This window comes from Pelodiscus sinensis, chromosome 10, assembly GCF_049634645.1.
Source record: "Pelodiscus sinensis isolate JC-2024 chromosome 10, ASM4963464v1, whole genome shotgun sequence".
Classification (NCBI taxonomy): Eukaryota; Metazoa; Chordata; order Testudines; family Trionychidae; genus Pelodiscus; species Pelodiscus sinensis.
Window position 1 is genome coordinate 26,407,042 of NC_134720.1, and position 22,583 is coordinate 26,429,624.

General features: G+C 44.1%; 1 protein-coding gene across 3 annotated transcripts in view; it reads left to right on the forward strand.

The window, feature by feature from the left end:
• Window positions 1-7,917: 7,917 nt before the first annotated feature.
• Window positions 7,918-22,583, forward strand: part of TSC22D2 (TSC22 domain family member 2) — a 39,514-nt gene continuing 24,848 nt past the window's right edge. The window contains exons 1-2 of one of the 3 annotated variants that reach the window (XR_012906240.1): window positions 7,918-10,809; window positions 16,401-16,511. Coding sequence is in view for 2 of the 3 variants with exons in the window: in XM_075937714.1 (XP_075793829.1) it covers window positions 8,861-10,809; window positions 13,103-13,136 (1,983 nt within the window). In the remaining variant the exon portion in view is untranslated. Of the gene's footprint in view, window positions 10,810-13,102; window positions 16,375-16,400; window positions 16,512-22,583 lie in introns of those variants that run through there. The other 2 variants (XM_075937714.1, XM_075937713.1) reach the window with 2 other exon arrangements.

Genomic DNA, 22,583 nt, shown 5'->3' on the forward strand with positions numbered 1-22,583 from the left:
TCATCCTTTCCCTATTTTTCCATCCCTTATCAAGTTCCCCTCTCCCCTTGTTTGTGCCACACAAAATTTCAAATAACCCATGTTGATCAACACTTATTAACTATAGCTTGCTTGAAGGTGGCTCATTACATGGTCATTTCAAATTACATCAAAATGCCTGTGTAAATACTGTTTATGAACGGGATGGTTAGTGTTTAACTCTTTCACTCCAGGATTTGGGATATCCTAACACCAAAGGCCAATATATTTTATGCAATGCCAGTGAAAAATGATTTGGATGTTCTGCTGTGGAAATATTATTGGGTACACACAAAAGAGTAGATCTTTGAAAGTTTAAATTTCAAATTTATATAAACCAAAAGCCAGCTCTGCCTGCAAACAAGTATTCACTTATGTTAAACTATGTGTTATACCACTATTATAATGACATCAAAATTACAAAACAGAAAGAACAAAAATCTTTTGTAAAATAATGTGCTGGGGGAAAAAAATCTGTTCTTGCAATCTGGAAGCCTACTGTGTAATACAGGCTGCATCTCTAAAATCCGGGCTTCTTTGATCCGGCAACCTCTGTGGTCCAGCACTACCACGGATGTTCCATGACCAGAGAGTCTCGGTGCGCTGCATGGATATAGGGGTGGGGGCCCGGGAGCCGGTGCACAGCTCAGTTGGTCTCATTACGGGGGAGGCAGGAGCCAGTCCGTGGCACAGTTGGCCTGCAGGAACTGTTGTGTGGCATAGCTGAGCTGCTGGCGAGGGTGGGGGATAGGAAGCCAGCACAAAGCTCAGCTAGGTTGCAAAGGGCATGGGGGAAGCAGGGAGCCGGCATGCAGCTCAACTGAGCTGCAAGGGATCGGGGCAGGAAGCCAGCGCACGACTTAGCTGGGTTGCAAAGGGCAGGGGACACAGGGAGCCGGTGTGTGTCTTAGCTGGGCTGCGGGGTGGGGGACTGAAATGACCTCCTCTGGTCCAGAAAAATCTCTCATCTAGGACCAATGCTGTCCCGAGGATGCTGGACCAAAGAGGTCCAATCCGTAGTTAATGTTGAACAATGCTGTCTCATATATATGGTGACCATATTTTCTGAATAAAAAATGGGGACACATTAGCCATGCCCACTGACCCCAAAGGCCCACCCACCTGCCACAGGAAGCCCCATCCCTGGAGGTAGTACTTCTGGGGTCAAGATGGACACATGACTGAAAATAAAAGGTGTCATGTGACACTCCCCCAAGAACTCCTCCCACCGTCCTCTACGAATAGGGATGGGTTTGGGCCCCACAGGACACCCTCCCCATGCAACTATAATGCAATGAAATTGCATTAACCCAGGCCCAAGACCTAAGTCCCATGACACTGCAGTGCTAGCATTTTAACTTTCACATTAGTTTATCAAACTTCATTTTAAATAAAGTAAAATATTAATTTATGTCCAACACAAAAGGTTTCAATGTTTTCTTTATTTATGGCGGGGTGGGCAACCTTTTTTGGGTCGGGGGGCCACCAACCTGCAGAAAATCAGTTGGGGCCACATAAGTGAGAAAGAAAAAAACTCCTCCCAAAAGCCCCCCCAACCCTCACTGAAGTGGCCCCCAACTGAGACACCTCAGTCCTCTGGTGCTCCACAGGGCAAGGGGAAGAGACAAGGAGGACAGAGGTTCAGGGCTTCCATAGGCCAGATTTACTTTTCTGGTGGATGTCATGGATCCCTTTAGGTTCTAGGTTGGGGACAAAAATGAGGGGTTCAGTGTGGGGGACAGGGCTGCCAGTGAATGGGATTGGGATGAGGTGCAGGATCTGGGAGGGAAGGAGGGTGCAGAAGGGGGAGAGGTTACGAGGCCTGGGTGGGTGGTAGGGTGCAGAAACAGGCTGGAAATAGGGTGTCTGGACAGTGGGAGGGAGCAGGAGCAAGGGAGGGTACAGTGTGTGGCCAGAAGGAAGAGTGCAGGAGCAATTATGGATGCAGGAGCAGGGTGGGGGTAGGGTGTCTGGCCAGGAGAGAGGGTATAGAGACTGGCCAGGAGGGAGGGTGCAGGAGGGTACTTGGGGTAGGAGTTGGACCTCACTGGTCCGGCACCATTAGGACCTGACTGGTCCCAGATGAGGGATTTTTCTGGACCAGGAGAGGTCATTTCAGGCCCCCTGCTGCTCTCCCTCGCCCCCAATGGGCTTCCTGGCTCCCTTTCAACCCCGTAGCTCAGCTGAGCTGTGCGCTGGCTCCTGGTGCCTCCCCTCCCCCCAGCAGCCCAGGTGAGCTGCGCACCGGCTCCCAGCACTCCCCACCTCGCAGCCCACCTGAGCCGCATGCGTGTTTCCTGCACACCCCCTGCCAGCCCAGCTAAGCAGCGCGCTGGTCTTCCCCTGCTTCCTCCTGCAAATAACTTGCTTTCGTGTGTTCCCAACAGGCACCGCCTCCTGCTGCTCCTATTGACTGGATTCCTGAGCAGCAGGGAAAGCCTCCAGGAGGTGTCCCTGCTCCTATTCCCCCAGCTGAGGGAGGGGAAGGGAAACAGCAGTGCACAGCCACTTCTAGCTGAGTTTGGAGCCTCCGGGCTTTCCAGGACATTTCAGTGCTCCATGGGGACACCACAACAGGAGATTAAAAATCAAGACTGTCTCAGAAAATTTGGGATGGGTGGTTAGTGTACCCATATAGTAACAATGAACTCCAACTAACCTATGAATGTATGGATTCCTTTTCTCTTTCAAATAATTTCTGAGAGCCCATCTATTCCATTAGATTCATGAGCAATAACTTCTACACCATACTTTATTATCTGTAATTGTATCAATTTTTGCCTTTAGAGTATTAGCTTTTTGGGACAGTGACTTTGGTGGGGTTTTTTAGCATGTTATCTGTGAAGCTATAGGTACAGATACAATATTATATAAATAATCATAATGAACAAATATAGTTAACGGTGACATTTTATAGTTTACTACTAGAGACAACTTCAAAGATGCCCATTTTTAATAGAGTCAAATAACTTATTTAAAGCCAGATTATGCCATCCTGACCCATGATGAATACAGAGCCCTACTGTGCAAGTGGGTGGCATGAATCAGCATTTACATTGCACTCTCCATCAGTACCAGTCCCAAATGTGGGGAGCTAATGATCCAACTAGCAGACCAAATTTGGTGATGAATCCTGGTCACGTTCCATCTGGGGTACGTTCAGCATTAACTAAGAAGGCACTGCAGGCAGTCTTATTAATTTCAGAGCATTTGTTATATTGTCTCATTCTTGTGTTCTGGTAATCATCTGTAAATGTAACACTTATCTCTCTTGGAGATGAGGATGTAGTTTTTATGAGCACTGTTACCCCATAAATTTACTGCTAATCAGAAGTATTTTACCATAACTGGCCAGGGTTATATGTGAGAAAACAGCTCAAATGCCTGCAATCTGAATATTTTTTTAAATGTGCCACAGCATAGCAAAGTGATTTCAGACTAGTTCAACTTCCTGTCCTTGAATACTGACATACACTACATGTCCTCTACCTGAAACTTCCTTCGATGGTCTCCATTATTCACAGATGTCCTATGCCAGATAAAGTACAGGCATAGGAAACAGACCAGTTGGCATAAGCCACTCTCAAAGTCCAACTAATAGTGACATAAGAAGTTCTGAAAGCCTATTTCATTTCTGTGATTAAAAGGCTTTTTAGTATTCCTTAGAATCTGCTAAATTAAGATCTGAAGAACTATTCCAAATTGTAAAGTATACCAAACAGCTAATTAACCCTGACAGCCTATAAACAGTCTCAAACCCTAATGCCTTTCACTGAGGAGAACTCTCATTCTAACTGGATAATCTGTTTTATATTCAACACTTTCAAGGTAGTTATATTTAATAAAAAAGCATGCTATTTTTGTACATTTTGTATTGAATTTGAATTACCATCAAAATAGTGTTTGACACTAATCACAAGTAAAAAAAAGTCATAATCTAGAAATACATTTTTCATAGTTTTTTAACACAATACAAATGTAAAAATGTAAGAATTAAGAAACATCAGTTACACTACAGGGCTGTGTCTACACTGGGCCACTTATTCCGGAAAAGCAGTCGCTTTTCCGGAATAAGCTGCGAGCTGTCTACACTGGCCCCTTGAACTTCCGGAAAAGCAGTGACGATTTACTGTAAGAAATCAGCTGCTTTTCCGGAAAAACTATGCTGCTCCCGCTCGGGCAAATGTCCTTTTTCCGGAAAACTGTTCCGGAAAAGGGCCAGTGTAGACAGCACAGTAGTCTTTTCCGCAAAAAAGCCCCGATCGCGAAAATGACGATCAGGGCTTTTTTCCGGAAAAGCGCGTCTACATTGGCCACGGATGCTTTTCCGGAAAAAGGGCTTTTCCGGAAAAACATCCTGCCAATGTAGACGCTCTTTTTCCGGAAATACTTATAACGGAAAACTGTTCCATTTTAAGCATTTCCGGAAAAAGGTGCCAGTGTAGACACAGCCCAGTAGAACAATAGACCCTCAGAGTTATGAACTGACCATTCAACCACACACCTCTTTTGGAACTAGAATTAAGCAATCAGGCAGCAGCAGAGACAAAAACTACAACAACAAAAAACAAACAAATACAGTACAGTACTGTGTTAAATATAAAACTACTAAAAAACTATTGGCCACTTTTTTCTGATCCCACTGAAGAATACAGAAACCACACCGTCTGCTCAAGAAACTCCCTGCAATAGCACGGGGCAAAATCTATACAGACACACTCTTAAGCTGTGTCTAGACTGGCCAGTTTTTCCAGAAAATCAGCCGCTTTTCCGGAAAAACTTGCCAGCTGTCTACACTGGCCGCTTGAATTTCCACAAAAGCACTGACTTCCTACTGTAAGAAATCAGTGATTCTTGCAGAAATACTATTCTGCTCCCGTTCAGACAAAAGTCCCTTTTGCGCAAAGCTTTTGTGCAAAAGGACCAGTGAGACAGCTCAGATTTGTTTTCCGCAAAAAAAGCCCCGATCGCAAAAAAGTGCTTTTGCAGAAAAGCGTCCGTGCCAATCTAGATGCTCTGTTCCGAAAATGCTTTTAACGGAAAACTATGTGCAGCCCGGCTACAGCCACTGGCGTGCAACCCAGGCCTGCCCCCGGGGTGCATGGCGCATGCGCGGCCCAACTATGGCCGCTGGCGCGCAGCCCAGGGCCCGCCCCTAGGGTGCACGGCACAAACGCGGCCCAGTCCGGCCCAGCCGTTGCTGCTGGCGTGTGCACCAGGCCGTGTAGGGCCCCGCGGTCATGGAGGGAAGGGTGTTGCTGGCCGGCGCCGCAGGGATGCGGGTGAGCCGGCGCTGCGGGAGCTGGGTGCACGGCACCTGATGGCAGCTGTAAGGGACAGCTGCCATCGGGAGCCCCCCATCGGTTGGCGCCCTGGCCAGCTGCTTAGTTCGCCCATGCCTTCGTTCAGCCCTGCCCCAATGATGCCACAGCACACGAGGAGGCGGAGCTCTGTGACTTTGTCCTCACCCACAACAATTTCTGATTTGGAGACAATTTATACATTCAAGTCAGCGGCACTGTTATAGTTACCCACATGGCCCTACAATATGCCAACATTTTTATGACTGACCTAGAATGTTTCCTCAGCTTCCATCCCCTAGCACCTCTCCTCTACTTATGCTACACTGGTGACATCTTCATCATAGGGACCCATGCAAAGGAAGCCGTTGAAGAATTCCATCAGGATTTCAACAATTTTCACCCCACTATCAACCTCAGCCTGGAACAATCCACACAAGAAATCCACTTACTGGACACTACAGTACAAATACCAGAAACCTTCTGACCACTATTCTGACCTACTTGCCTCTTGCTTCCATCCAGGACATATTACATGATCTATTGTCTGAAGCCAAGCCCTAAGATACAACCATATGTGCTCCAATCCCTCAGACAAAGACAAACACCTACAGGATGTTTATCAAGCATTCTTAAAACTTAAATACCCATCTGGGGAAGTGAAGAAACAGACTGACAGCCAGATGAGTACCCAGAAGTAACCTGCTTCAGGACAGGCCCAACAAGGTAAAGAAGGGTATGTCTACATTGCATTCCTCTTCTGAGAGAGAAATGCAAATGCAGACAAATTGCAAATGCAAAAAGCGAAATTGCAAATGAAGCACGGATTTGCATAATCGCAGACTGCCGCTTTTCCGAAATAGCGTCTTGCAAGAAAACAAACACGGTCCCCATGGGGTTATTTTGAGAAAAAAACCCTTCCTTTGAAATAACCCTTACTCCTCATTTGTAACACAGAGGTATTGTCTTTTTAGGTGCCCTCCTATTTACTACAAGGGTCCCACCCAACAAGATGACAGACTACCTGAAATGCTCTCTCATTCTGAGCACTACATTAGCCTCTCATAAAGACTGCAGGATTCTAGCCCGGCTGCTTGAATCAATATGAAATATTGCATGCTGTGGCTTGTAGTTTCTGCAGGCTGCATTTCTGTATTTAAGCTCCAGCCCCAGAAGTTTATTTAATTAATTAACCACATAAAAGACCCCTCCCCACTGTCAAAACTTCTAAACAATTCAGAGTTCTAAATCTAGGTGTCTCCGGCTCAGGCCCTTCTATCCCATACAAGCACCCAATCATAAGTGACCTCATGTTTAAAAGTGCTGAGAGCACGCATTTCCCATGGACTTCTACAGAATTTGCGGATACTCTGAACTCAGAAAATAATTCTGCTTATCTTCAGGTGCCTACATACGGCCCTGGCATACCCCTGTATTGAGCATGAAAGAATAGAGGAGGAGGCACATCTGTTTATTGAACAGAGAGGTTGCCACTGGGGCAAAGGGTGTGTCCCCACACTGAGCCTGGGGTCTATGAAGTGGAAGGAGTCATATCTTCGTATTTAACACGAAGCCCTATGAGGAGTGGCGGATGACCCCCTAGAGCACTGTTTGTCAACCAGTTGTACGAGTACCCTCAGGGGTATTTGAGAGAAGTTTGGGGGGGGGGGATTACATCAACACAACTGAAATGTGGAGAAAACTGAATGCGTGTTTTAAGTTTTACAGTGTTTTATTATTTTTGTACTTTTTACACCCAAATATGTCATCTACGATTAAGTTGTTTAAACAAATGCGTTGCAATAGTAGAAAAAAAAAAGTGTGTGTCTGAAAACTGTAGGTACTGGGGATACTTACATACTTTTTTTTATTAAAGGGCTACTTTATTTTAAAAGTTTGAGAAACCCTGCCCTAGACTGCACACAGGGCCCTGCGGGAGACAGGAGACACGTCCCCCTATTGCACATGGGGTAATGGAGGGACACATTCCCGAACAGATGCCTTGGGGAGAATAGGGGTATCCCCATCCTGAACACGGCGCTGCGGCTAGGGGGCAGAACCCCATATTAAACACGGGGCCCATGGGCAGAACTGCCCCGGAGGGGGGGGGTGTCTCCACACTGCACCTGGGACCCCAAGGGGGAGGGGGCCTACCCCTCGTACCGCTCCAGAGGCCGCGTAAGGGGGGGAAGGGGCGTAGCCCCTGTACTGTTCCCGAGGCCCCGTGGGGGGAGGGGCGTATCTCCCTCCCGAACACTGGGCCCCGTGGGGAGGAGGGGGCGTAGCCCCTATACTGCCCTCAAGGCCCCGTGGGGGAGGGGCGTATCTCTCTACTGGGCACTGTGGGGGGGAGGGGCGTAGCCCCTGCACTGAATCCCGGGCCCGATGCGGGGACGGGGAGGGGACCCCTCTCCCTCTCCACAGCACATGCAGGCGGGCGCTCTCACCCCTTTCACCTCAGGGCGGTATCACACCCGTGCATGCGGGGGACGCCAGCCGATGGAACATTCCAAACGGTTAATGCGCCGCTCTGAGGAGGAACTTGCACCCCTCCGCGGTAACCCAGCCCAGCCGAGCTTCGGCTCCGCCTCGCGCGCTGCTGGGAGCGAATGTCCGTCAGTGCGGGGGCAGGGGGCGGGTCTACGGCGCCGATGTCAGCTCGGTGCTGCGTTGAGAGAGGGGAGTGAGCGTCGTCGCTCTTCCCACAATGCCTTGCTGTACAATTTGAGCCCCATCTTGAGAGAGGGGAGTGAGCAGTTTGAATTTGAGCTCCCTCCGTGTGTGAGTGCAGAGCGCACTGAGCGGGGGCTGGGCCCATCGCTGCTCGATACCCCGCCCCGCCTGCGGGCCGGGGTTTGTTCCCCGACCGCTCCCGTGGCCTTGCGGAGCCTCGGCTGTTGCCTCTGGGACTGTCTGGGGCCGCTGCGAGCGGGCTCGTTCCCACCAAGATGCGCCTGGTGCTGATCTCCAGGTAGAGACGACAAGAGACGGGGCGGGCGGCGGAGCCACGGGGCCTGGCCTCACCCGGCCGCCACTGCCGTGGTTCCTCTTCGCTCAGGGACTGACTGGCCGTCCCGCGAGAGGCCTGCTCGCCCGCCCAGGAGCCGCCGAACGCCGCCGCCCGGGCCGCGCTGCGAGGAGCAGGAAGCCCGCTCAGGGAGCTTCGCCGGGTGTCACTGCTGCGGCCGCACTGCGAGGACGAGGAGGCCGCTCGGCTTCAAGGGGGAAAGAGGAGGCCCGAAGCCCAGGAGTCGCAATCCTCGGTCCGGCGGCTGGAGGGAGGAGGCCTGCTGAGGGGCCTGTAGCTTTGCTGAAGGGGGAGGAAGAGGAGGAGCCCAACCGACCACAAACCCGGTGTGGTGCCCGATGAGTTTGGGGCTCGGCGGCTGATCCAGACGCTCGAGGCAGGAGCCGGAGGATGTATCATAGAGCCTGTTTCTCAGGCAACCGATCGTGACAACCTTCGACTGTCCCTCTGCCTTCTCCCCGGGGTGCAGAGAGCTTCACCCGCGCTGGCGGAACTCCCTCCCCACAGAGGCACCATGTCCAAGATGCCGGCTAAGAAGAAGAGCTGCTTCCAGATCACCAGTGTGACCACCGCCCAGGTGGCCAGCAGCATCACGGAGGACACTGAGAGCCTGGATGATCCAGACGAGTCCCGCACCGAGGATGTTTCCTCCGAGATCTTCGATGTGTCCCGGGCCACGGACTACGGCCCCGAGGATGTCTGCGAACGGAGTTCCTCCGAGGAGACCCTCAACAATGTGGGTGACGCTGAAACTCCCGGTGCTGTCTCCCCTAACCTCCTCCTAGATGGGCAGTTGGCGGCTGCGGCAGCAGGGGCTGCTACTGCGTCTCCGCCTGCTGCTGCTAACGGGGGAGCCTTGCCCAAAAGCACCGCGGTGCCCCAAGTGGCCGCCGTCCAAATTCCCTCCGCGACGGCAGGAGGCAGCAGTGCGCAGGTTTCCGCTCCGGGGACCATGTCTCAGACTGCTGCGGCCGCATGTAGTTCACGCTTCAGGGTGATCAAGCTGGACCACGGTACGGGGGAGCCTTATAGGCGGGGACGATGGACGTGTATGGAATTTTACGATCGGGACTTGGACAGTAGTGGCGTTCTAGCCAGAACAGGAGATTGCATTAGACATAGCAGCACCTTTGAGCAGGCTGCTCAGGAAAGGGACAGTGGCTTGGGTGCAACGGGGGGCTCCATAGTAATGTCAGCGGTGCCAGCATCAGCACACGGCCCTGAATCCCTAGCTGACAGCTCCCTTACTGCTGTGTCACAGCTGCTCCAGGCAGAGAAAATGAACCAGCCCTCTTTACAGCAACCTAATTTTGTCATTGGACAGCAGCAGCCCATAGGCGGGGCCATTCCTCAAAGTACTGCTCAGCCTATGTATTCCGGGGCTACGATAACGAGTCAGCAGACTATGGTGCCGCCGCAGCAAACCCAGCCACAGGTAAATGCACAAAGTGTTGTACAGGGGGGGCCTAATGGGAAGGGTATGTCCCCTGCAAATGTAACAGCCCAACCGAGCATGCTCATGTCACAGCAGCCGGTACAGCAAGCAAATATACCAGTGACTCAACCTCAGCAATTTGCTTATTCTCAGCCCCAGATTCCACCAGGGCATCTACTGCCAACGCAGTCTTCTGGCCAGACAGAATACATTCAGCACATGACAGTAATGCAGAGTCAAGGAACCATTCAACAAGCGACTACAGGCTCTGTTCCAAGTACTGGAGCTTCCAGCCTTCCTGTGGGCCAGGTGACTGGCCAGAATCCCTCACCTGTTGGAGCACCAATCATTGGAGTTTCACCACAGCCTAGTGAAACAATGGGGCAGGGATCAGGATTGATGCAGAGTGGCCAGACCCCACCTAGTCAGACTGTCATACCGCAACCAGGAGGTGTGGTGCAGCAAAGCATTGGACATTCAGGGGTTGTGCAACAGAAATCCATGACTCAGCATCAAATGAGTGGAAGCAGTCAAGTGTCTGGAATGCCTAGTGCTCCTCATACTGTAGTCTCTGGAGTTCAGAATGTGCCTGCAGTTGTACCCGGTACAAGTGTGCCTAGTGTGTCTACCACTTCTGTTACTATGCCAAATGTCCCTGTTACTTTAGTTCAGTCACAGCTGACCAGCCATACATCTGTGACTAGGAGTTCCAGTGTTGTCCAGCAACATGTTGGACTTTCACTAATGCAAGGCACAACTAATGTACTTACAAATCTGTCACAATCCAATCTTGGACAGTTTCAGACTCAAACTCAACCTTCAATAGGCCAGATTGATGATACTAGAAGAAAATCAGAACCCCTACCTCAGCCACCACTTTCTCTTATTGCTGAAAGTAAACCTCTTGTGAAGCCTCCCATTCCAGACACTCTAACAAATCCTCTTCATTTACCTGCAACTACTCCTATGAACAGTCTTGCCAGCTCTGTATTTGGCATATCTATTCCTGTTGATGGTGATGAAGACAGGTATGAGCAATTTTATTATAACTGTTTAAAATTCATATAACTGTTCAACTACATTTTAATTGGCAGATAACTTGTGTGTGTATAAGGAAGAAGTTGCCCCCCCCCCCCCGTTTCTGTATGTATTTCAAAGCTGCCAGCTGTTAATCAGATGGAAAATGGTTTATTAGATTGCTGTATAACAACATTATATTCCAATAGTTAAAACCACAATGCTCCAACCAATGTGTGTTGTCTTAATTTGAGAACTAACATTAACAAACCTCCTTGATTGCAAAGATAACAATCAAGTTCAACAGCAAGATAAATTAGAGGAAAATACTTGTACATAAGTAGCGTAAATGATCTGAAGAAAAGTTATCTCCCTCTACATTTAGCATAACCATTCTTGGGGAAGCTTTTATCCCCTCGGTAAACATATAATTTCATTAATACCATAGAATAATTTTGTTAGGCAATATTAATTGTAACTGTCAGATTTTATTAACTTTTAGTAAAAGGTACAGTGAGCGCATACATCAGTTGGTTTGCATGTATTGCAAAGGTTTTTTTTCCTTATTTCCTCTGATATAAGTGTGTGTGTGTGTGTGTGTGTGTGTGATTTAAAAAACCTTTATAAACTTAGCCTAAGTTCTGTTGCCTAAGTTAACCAAATATGCCTGAATTTCAGTGAGGCTTTCAGGGGAAGCAGCTTGTTGTATAGAGTTGAAAATAATCTTGGTGAGGCAACCATGTGTTGTAAAGGGAGTCAGACACATTGTTACAGTTCAGATTATTATGAATAAGAAGGCAGAAATGTGTATATGTCCCTAGAGAACCAGAATAATCTTAAAAATGATAAATATTGTCTGTCAGAGAAGTGTCATATAATACAGGTCACACATCTAAGATGAACTACTAAATTTTGAAATGTAAAAATCTGGCTTGTGCAGAGTAGTATGCTGTCATGAGGGGAGGGAGGGAAGGAGGCCGGGCAGTAGAGCATAATTTCAGTAGTGCTCTTACAAAATGTAACTTTGAAAACCCAGAATACCTTAATCCAAAACCCATCCCCAGTAATGTTATTAACCAGTGTGAAATTTCTGGTACAAAATGGTTATTAAATTAGAACACTCATTACCACAGGCATAATCTGATAGTAACAGGCTTGGGGGGGCAGGAGGTTGGTGTCAAGTAGAACATTTTTATAGTCATATCAGTATTATACATTTTAGTGTTGCTAGCAGCAGTTTATTGATATTTTTGGAAGTCCTGTTAACTTTTTAAGGTAACTTGGATTTCACTACAGCAACTATCATAAAGCTGAAAATATCTTCCAGAAGACCTCACATTTGTTGCAGCTATTCCCCTGGCATTCTTGCCAGGTAGTGGAATCCTGGAAGATGCTTTTTCTGCTTCATCAAACTACTTTGCCCTCTCCCCATGTCAAAATTTCTTTAGGAATATCAATAGATATACTGGAAGGTTCAGTTTAGTTGCAGTAGTACCAGCTTGCTATCTGTACTTCTGAAGGTTTTTTTTTAGAGGAGAAATACTTTATGTTCAGAAACTGTCTTAGCTGTTCCCATCTAAAAGTAAATCTGCAAATAAGAATTAGGAACTGACAATTACATTGTGAATTTTCTCTTTTCCTGAGTTGTTGTTAGTTTCTATGCTGAGTATCCCAATTTTTGTGTTTCTATTAAGGTACCTATTCTTCTCAATCATCTATTTCTGCTTTGTGTGACATGAAAATATATTTGGTGTCCTAGGCATTATGCTATCCAAGGAAATCTGTGGAATATGAGGCTAGCTTTTTGTGAGGGTAAAAGTACTGGATCTATCCTTCAAGCTCTCAGCTTTCTTGTAGCTCGCCCCCATTCCTGCAAGCTGTTATGCACAGGTAGAGATTGCAGTAGGACTTAGTGCAGGAGTTGGCCCATATGGGACAGTGTGCATGACTGAGGCCAAAGAAATAATTTGTAAAATCTTGTACAGTTAACTATAGAAAGCTCTTAAAGGTACACAGCCAACTTGGATTATATTTGCTTTTGTGTACACATAACATAACCGAAAATGACTTGTTTTGCTCATTCACAGCATTCTTTGTGTGTAGATTATGCTACTGCTTTCCTTGTTTCTATGGGGCTTTTGTGCATTAATGCAGAAGAAACTCTTAAAACTGGGAAAACAATGGGCAGAGAAAAAGAAGTTGCTGGGGCAGAGGGGAGTGGAAGTCACACAGTAGTAGAATTACTTCTATTTTTGTAAGTTGACAGTGTGTCTTTAACTGAATACAGTTCACTCTTGTCCCAAGTAGGCCAGTTCCATGCTTCATTGGGCTTCCATGAATGTACATTCACAAGCATTGTATATGTTGGGGCAATATTAACAGGAGAAGACTGAATTCAGGCAACCTAAAAGAGGTAAACTATATCTTGAATGCCTTTATTCTTGCCTTTGGAGCATTCATTGTGAATCTTAATCCTATTTACAGGTCACCTGGAACAGTCAGCAAACTAGACACAGTTGGACCACTTTTTCCTAAGTCTCTTTTGTAACTACATTTAAAATAATTTGAGTTAAGCTTAAATCCTGGAAGGCAAAAATCTACCTTCCGTTACCCAAGTTACCTTATGGACTACAGTGGAGACTGCATAACAGAGAGAATTAAGCTTGGAGTGGTATATACCGGTGTCAGTCAAGTCATTCAGTGGGGAGGGCCAACTTTCCATTTAAATCATAGTATGTGGCCTAAAATAAGAATTTAGGAATGCATGCTTACCCTCATACTACAGAAAAAGTATAGGGGAAAATATGAGTGGTCTTTGTGTAGTAGTAAATCAGTCCTTAGCTATTTAAGTAAATTGTCTCATTCATTATCACTTTATATTAAAACATGTTCTCTTTCAGGGCCACTACTATTTTTATCCTTTTTATTCCTCTTCCTTTCTGTTTCTTTACATTTTTACAGTTTTCCTCCGGGTTCTTGGTTCAGTTTTTCCTTTTTATAGCAACTTAAATTCCAGCCTTCTGTGAATTTCTCTTGCATCCCTTTTACTGCTTAAAATGATCAACACTGGAACAGTTTGACCTGGAAATGTTGTCATTAGCCTTAGCGTTGACACCTCTGAAATTAACAGAGGTATTAGAGTTTAAACTTTGAATCATTGTGTTAGACTGAGACTGCCTGCCTGCAGACTTAGGAATCTAGCACAGTTAGTTTACACTTGGCACATACTTGAAGAATTTTCCCTTGCAACTGTAAGGTCTAGAAACGTTTAAAAGTGAATAAATAATTTCCATATAATATGAACATTATGATTCATGCCAATACGTCATATGAGCATGATGTCCGATACCTCTGAAGTACAGGACTTTTTAGAGAAAAGAATGAATTCAGTATATAGGTAACTCTCTTTAAAAGAATCTCTCAAATGTTGGTCTTTCAGCATTTATATGTAACCCTGCACATTTAGGGTTTCACTTGTGTTTACAAGTTGCTGTTACACATTTAAATGTGGTAAGTGTTTTTAAAGTTAAAATGAGAAGGCTAGGCTTCATACAAACTTGAATTTGCATTATCTATATATGGAGTTAGGTAGTATCTGTGCAAACAGTATGAAACTTCGTCTTAAGGTATATTGTGCATACAGTCTATCAGTAACCAGATCTAAAATGTAAAGTGGCAAGCAAGCTGTAGTTTTGGTTCTGATTTTTGTTAATCTGTACCTATTGTCCTTTGAATCTAGCAAGTTCTTTTACAATATTTTGAATAAAACTATTGTATCTAGTCCTAGTGTTGACCCAGTGAATAGTGAGTAAATGATTAGTCAGTAAATTGCAAGTGTAATGAGAGATGTTTAGATGCAACAAAGATTTTTTTAAAAACCTGATTTTTAAAGATGCTGTTAAAAAGAAATGGGGAAAATGCTTTAGACTGCAGATACCTCTCATAACTTGCATAACAAACAGTTTTGGTTCCTTTCTCCAAATTGAGTCAGTGGACTCAATATTTGAGGATAGAGGAAATAGTACATTTTTGTCAGTAGGATAGATCTAAGTGTTGGAATTACCACATATATTGGGGAACTGAGGAGAAATGCTAAGTGTCAAACTTTAAAAAAGTAGCTAAAGGTTTTTAATTCGTACCATTTTTTTAAATTAAAGATGTTGGTGAAATGGGGATTGAGGGATCTTAGTAAAAGCCAATTAAATTTGGTGTATTTCACCAGACTTCTAAAAATTCTATATTCTTTTTGGAAAGATGAATATTCAAATAGTGAAATTGTCATTTGGACTCAAACACACATGCTAGCTTAGTACTGTATTTTGTCACTGGAAAAATATGTTGCCACTCTTAAAAGAATACATTATTGAGAAAGTTTGTTCAAGCCTCCTACATGTTTGGCAGACTTCAGGGGCAAAATATTACCAGGCATATTGGAAAAGGAGCAGAGTACAGATCATTTTCCAGAGATAGCTGACCAATGTGAACTGCACAGGCTATATTCCAGGAACTCTAATGAATGGCTGCAATTGTGAACTGTCAGCTACAGCAGCTAGACTGTTGAAAACCTGATTGTAAGGATCTCTTCATGGAGTATCTCCATTTAGTTAAACAGCTTATTTGTATAGCATACTAATTGTTGCTGATCAAGTATTATAATTAGTAAAACTGAGCACTTGAGGCCTCATTCATAATATAAGAACAAAACCATGCATGGGGCATTACCATAACTTTGATAAGCATTCTTTATGTATTACTCAGGATGCATATTTTATGCTCTGTTCCAGAAGAAAAATAAAGGATTATGCAAATATATACCAATAGGCATTGCTTGAATTGTGCTGTTGTTAAATACTGTCCCTCTTTTCATTCTGTTCTAAGTCTACTAGGCCTTTTCTAACTCCAATACAGCTGCAGAATTTACTCTAATTTGAGAGATTGAAAACATTCTCACATTCGTAGAGCTGAAGAAATATCTGTAGGTGTACGCAAAAAACAAATATGGGCATGTCCTATTTCATGAGTGTTTCCAAGTAGACTAGCATTCCTCCTGTCTCCATGATGAAAACAGATTTTGAAAAGCATTTAAAATGGAACTAAAACTCAGTGAACAAAATCAGCAATACCTAATGCTATATGTGTGCTAGCACAATTTTATTTTAAATTATGTGAGGCCAGTAGCAATGAATAAATTTTTATTTAGAGAAAATAAAATTAAACAACAAATTAAGCTACTTTCATTAATATTTCAGACTCGAGATGCAGGCATAATTAGGGATGTCAACATGTAGTCGACTACACGATTAACCTATATGCTTGGTCTTATCAGTTAATTCTATTGATTACATGCACTCCCATCCCCCTGCTGCCTCTGTATCAGAGGTAGAAATGCAGGGTGGTGGGACTCCCTGGGAGCAAACTGGCTGCTGGCCCTGCCCCGGGGACTACTGAATAATCGTGTAACTGCTAAGAATTTATGTACTTACATGATTATTCAGTTAATCGATATCTAACATCCTAATAATAATTTACAAATAACTTTGAAATTGTGGACCTGAACAATTTGTAAAAATTGGTTAACTTTAAGCCTCATTTTTTTTTTCAGGGCAGAGTGTTTAAAGTATCCTGAGAACTTCTTAAAATTCTTTGCTCCCCTATTTTATGAGGGTCTCTTGAACAATGGGGAAAGTGGACAAAGTACTGTCAAATGAACAAAGTAAGCTATTAATCCTATTTTAGACTTCTTTCACTAGTTATAACAGACCAAGAATAACTTAATGATGTCCCTAAAGGATGGTTGGTTGGTTTTTTTTTTTTTTTTTTTTCCCTTGGCTTTCTGTTCTAGATTTTTCTGGTCAAATACTGTAGGTTTATCAAACCTCTTTTATCCCAATGGATTCTGGAGTACTCCATAAATAGCTACTTTAGCTATTGCTTTCCTTATTCTCTCATGTGGCAACTGTTCAACAGAATCAGTTTTGTAGAAATATGCTTGTTTTGAGAGAAAGTGAAGATGTATAACTAAAAAAATGATTGGCTGGAGAATATAGGCAGGCAGAGTGCAACTACCAGAATTAAAATTTAGTCCAATGATGAGTTTTTACTTTTTATGAAACGTACTATAGAATCTCTTGTGACCACAGATGCCATTGTTATGGAGAAAAATTATTTGATGTCCCTACTAAATGCATTGGGTTTTCTTCACTCTTTCATTTATAATCTCAGTTTATGTAAACTTTTTAATTGGTGTTTTAAATAACAGTTTCTAATCTTGGCATTCATGCAACCAAATACCTAGTTTTTGCTATTTGTCAGCATAGCACAATGGTCTGTGCTTATTGTATAGGTCAGCAAGCATTAGCTATTAAATAAGAATTTTATGGATCTCTTTCAAATAAATACAGTAACTCCAACTTACTGTTGTAGTTATGTTACTGAAAAATGTGACTTTAAGAAAAACAGTGTTAAACAATTCCAATTGCTCCCCATACGAATTATGTAAATTGGTGGTTAGGTACCAAAGAAACTTTTTTGCCAGACACCGGGCATTATACATACAGTTTTAAACTAGCAATCTAATACTATACTCAGCAGTGATGATAGTGAAGCTTGGTTGAAATGGTAGTGTCAAAGGATGGATTGTCCAGCTGCACTTCTTGTTGCAAACTCCTCTCCCCCTCTCCCCATTGGTCTTTAAATGACATTCTTTAAAGAAATGTACCGTATTTTCCGGCGTATAGGGCGACTGGGCGTATAAGACGACCCCGTATCTTTTTAATTAAAAGATAGGGTTTCATCTTATACCCCAGCGCCCCTCCGCCTCCTTTGCTCCCGGTGTCCCTGGTCTGCTGGAGATGGTCCCCAGCAGACCAGAGGCACCGGGAGCAAAGCCGCAGCAGCTTTGAAAGCCTCGGGGGAAGCCGGCGGGGCATCCCAGGCGCGCCTGGGATGTATACCCGGCGTACAAGACAACCCCCGATTTTTGGGGGATGTTTTTTAACATCAGAGGTAGTCTTGTACGCCGGAATATACAGTATAGACTCCCTTAATTCCTTTGGAGCAGTGTTCCTTGTCAGGACTATCATCGCAAAAGATTTGCAAGCCATCTTCAATTATTTGTGTGTTTTGTTTTGTTTTTGTTTTGTTTTTAACTTCTTAGCCCTCTTCCAATGCTCGCGTCACTTCTAATTGCATCTGATTTTCATTGGTTAGCTCTTCTCCATATGATTGTAGAAGTTGTAACATTGGCTTCTTCCATTTCATCAAAACCTTTTTTCTTGGCCAAGCTGAGGATATCTATCTTCATAGCAGGAACAACATCTTAAATCCTTCTAAGCTGATGGATTCAGACCACAACTTTCTTGACGCACCTTTTGTGCATGTCTAAGTAACTTGAGCTCAGGACTTACCTGTGTTATTGATGCACTTCAGGATGTTGTTGTCCCACCAAAATTCCTGAGTTGTAGGTTTGCCTTCCCCATTGGTGCCTCTGATGAACTGGTTGAAAGTAAGATGTGAGTAATACACCTTAAATGAAGTGATGGCTTCTTAGTCTATCGTTTGGATGAGTGTGTGATGTTAGGTGGCAGAGAGACAACTTTGACATGTTTGCACAGTAGTCCAGGTAGACTGGATTAACTGGTGCATTATCAATAAGCAATAAAGTCTTGAAATCAAGATTATTTTTCCTTGGCACAGTATTGCTTCTACGCAGGAACAACATAGAGAGTCAGCCATCCTGAAAAATAGCTCAAGTTTTCGTATTGGATCTCCAAATTACTAGAACGTATTTCTTTGAAAATCCCTTGTGTGCATGGTATTTCAGATTAATATGCTGTCAGCAGACTCACTTGGTCTCTGACAATATTGTCATCTAGAAGCAAGATAAGGTGGTCTCTAGCTGCTTAAATCCTGGTGCTGTCTTCTCTTGTGAAATGTAACTCTGCTCTGGCATCCTCTTCCAGTGAAGGCCCATTTCATCGCCATTGAAAACTTGTTTAGAGGAATAGCCATCTTCAATTATTTTCTTGAGATAGTCAGAATTTTTTTAGCTGTTTCAGTATTGGCACTAGCTACCTCACTGGACATCTTGATGTTATGCATGTGGAAGCACCTCTTGAACTACCATCCATAACTTGGCATGAAAAGCTCTGTGATCCTTCACCGTGGTCTCTCTTAAAAATGTCATACAATTTTTTTGCCGTGGCTTATCACTAGCAAAGGTAGAGGAATATTCCACTGGTTTTGGTCCTCTGTCCAAACTGAGGAAAGACATTACATGTTTTCCAGCAAACTACTTGATAGACTTATTGTAGTAACATTAAGCAGTATTACATACTGAGCACTAGCCTTGATCTTGTCCAAATTGTTTTCTGAGTGATTGGATAATAGAATAATGCCAATGTCTATTGCATGCTTGCCTGCATCGTACTACTTTAACATCTCTAATTTAGTACCCAAACTCATGGTAATTGGTTAACCTGTTAAATGGGGTTGGAGAGACTGTCTTCCCCCCCCCCCCTCCCCCCACCTTCACCTGCTTCAGTTGGGTCCACCGCAGGCCTTGCAGAGCTGAAGCAGCTCCCTGCTTGTGATGGGTGGGAGGGCTGCCCCAGCTTACCAGTTAATCAGTCACATCCCTAATGCAGTCCAGCAGAAACACATAAGCCCAGTCTCAGGAAGAAGCAAGGAGAGAGGAGTAGAATAGGAAAAACTGGAGTCCACAGTCTGAGTTTTATCTGCACCAGGCTGCTGTGATTGAGGCAAGAGATGTGGACAACTGACTGTGGATGAGGCACAGTGCTGCTCTTGTTACATTAACATAGCTAGTGTAATAAGTTGAAATGTGGTGTTCTCTGAATAGTGTCTAATGTTAACCCTGTGAACATCTCTGCAGGGAAATTAATTTGCTATAATGCTGGCAAAAATATGCAAGATTTACATTTTTATTCATGTGCAAGACATAATTTGAATAAATATTCATTGCTCTTTATACAAATACAGTTTATCCAGAATTTATCAACTACTTTTTGAGTTGTATTGCTTGTGCAGAAGTATGCAACAATAAACAAAATGGAAGTTGTGTTGGCTCCAGCGCAGCCCTGATTTCATTGTTGTTCCTTCTTCTAGTGTTAACTGAGAACCAGTTACTAGAGCAAAAAGAGGAATATCAAATTACTTCTAAGAGTATTTTTCTTGTTGCCGTAATGTGAACTTAGGAGAAAACTAACAGTTCAACTTTTTTCAGCGAATTAAAAAGAATAAGTCCAGATTTGGATTTATTGGCTACTTGGATTGCCTGGCAAATTTCCCTCACTCTGAAATTGAAAAAATGATTCCCTTTCAGTATCTTATAATTGCTTTCCATAACTTGCACAGTATACTTAAAAAAACCTTTTTTTTTAATGCCAGCTCTTTCATAACCTGTGTTGATTGAAAGTTCTGACTGTAGCAGACATAATGGCCTAGTATCCTTTTTAGCATATAGGTCAGTGGGTTAGAAATCCTAAATTCCATGTTACTTAAACACACACATTCTAAGAATTGTAGTAATTTAGTTTTACATTTACATGTTTGGTTTCTTCTATCTCATGTTACTGATGTAACCTTGGTAGTTACTATCTTCTGTCTATAAATAAATTACCCCCCCCCCCTTTTTTTTTGTAAGTTGACATTAGAAGTTGTTGAACTACCAGTTTTAGAAATTTACAGTAAAATGTTTAAACTTATCTTTTTAAAATTGGAAAACTAAGGTAGCTAGCCAACTAACTGTTGGCTTAAGGAAACCATTTCAAAATGCCTGTCCTTTGTTATGTTTGTTTTTTGTTGTTGTTGTTGTGTTTTTCCCCCTTTAGCTGTAAAAGCCCTTTGCACTGTGTAAAAGCCAAATTGTGGTATGTTTGACAGGATTCTGAAAAGTAGAAGTGAGAACTCCAGTTAAGGATTATTACAAATGGCAGTTGATTGAAATTCCCTCACTTTATGAAGTGATGAGGCTTCTTGTTCAGTGTTTTCAGACGGTTATGGAATTCGACTCATACAAATTTTCCTGGTTTTAAAAAATGTTCTTTCTACACTCCGTTGATAGACTGAGGGGGCTATATCTATACATTGTAGCCCTAGGAATAAAAAACAATGCACTTCAGAAGTGAAACAGTATATGTTCAGACCAAACTAGTGATGGTAGGAGTTAGCAAAGCTATTAAGGTACTGGGATAATTTACTAGTCTTGTTGACTTCTTGCATTGATTCTTTAACCTTTTTTTTTTAAAGGCTACAGGCTTCGTTATAATTAAAGCTTACCTGCAAGCCAGCATATTTGTCCTACTTATCAGTATTGTGTTCAGAACTTGTTGGAGTGTTGGAGGGTGAAGATGTAAGTAAAAAGCTCACTTGGCATGTAATGCACGTAAGCAGGACTAGAAGACGGTTTCCCCTCTTTGAAGGAGAACTTCTTAGATGCTAGTAAACATAGCTCTGTTGCATTACTTACCACAAGTGATTTTTAATTTGATGCGAGACAGATGGATTTTCCAACATTCTGTAATTATATCCTTGAATTTCTTCTTCCATCTGGAAAAGTGAGTATCCAGGGAGTAATAGACAAAGACTGACATTATTTGTTATGGTGATTTTAGCCTGTCTGGGTCTCAAAAGATCTCTTCCCAACTTTTAGAAGCTTCTTTTCTTCTCTACCCTTCTCCCCCAATTGGCAAATGTTAGGAATTGAAATAAATGACTCATCCCCAAAATAGATAAGGGAAATGGAATGGCTGATGCCAGCATCTTGGGGGGTCGAATTGTAAGGCAGTGAAACTGCTTTCGCTGAACTTCCTTATGCTGTGCACTTGAGCCAGATGGCCACTTTGTGATCCCTTCTCAGGATGAAAACTTGTTTCTTCACCAGCACCTTATTTTGAGAACTTTATTATATCTGCATTTGCTCCTTCTGTCCCACAGTTCAGCTTTCTTCTTTAACCCATACCATTTGCCATCTTTGCTAGCCATTCTTCTGTCTGAAAATGAAACTTTTTTTTGGGGGGGGAGTAGGTTTCACACTGTAGTCAGTGACACCCCTTCCCCCCAAAAATTAAAGAATGAAATACAGGCTTAACCTCTGTAGTCGGGCAGGGGAAGAAAGGGTTTGCAGGGGGTGCTGTATCTGGTCCCCTGCCCAGGGTCCCAACCACTGGCCCCTCTGCTGTCCCAGCCCTTACCCCTGTGTCTGCATCTCACTGCCCAAAGCTGGGAGGGCAGAATGGGGAGGGAAAGAGCTGTGGAGCCCAGCAGCTGGGACCCTGTGCAAGGAGTAGCCGAGTGCACTCCCATCTTAACTTCTGCCTCCGAGTTGGAACCCCACAAATCAGCTGATTTACAGCACTCTGAAAGCTCATAGAGTGAGGGTCGGAGTTGCTAATCGTGAGGCTGCTGGCACATGGGCATAGAGCAGGGATGGGCAATAATTTTTGACTAGGGGCCACTTCAGAAATTTTTGAAGTGGCCCCAAGCCACCCTAGAAGAGGTGGGGCCTCAGGCAGAAGGGACTGAGCCAGGAAACTTCCACACTTCCACACCCACAGACCCAGATTGGTCTGGGGGTGGGAGAGCTTGCAAAGTCTTTGTCCCCCAAGAGAGAACCGCCAGCTGTTCTGAACAGCTGGTGGTTCCCTCTAGGTATCCATACCCCTGACTGGGAGGAGACTTCACATGCTCCTCCTGCTGCCCCAGGTCTGTCAGGGCTTGGATAGGGGGAGCATGTGGAGTGTCTCACTCCCTGCCTCCACCCTGC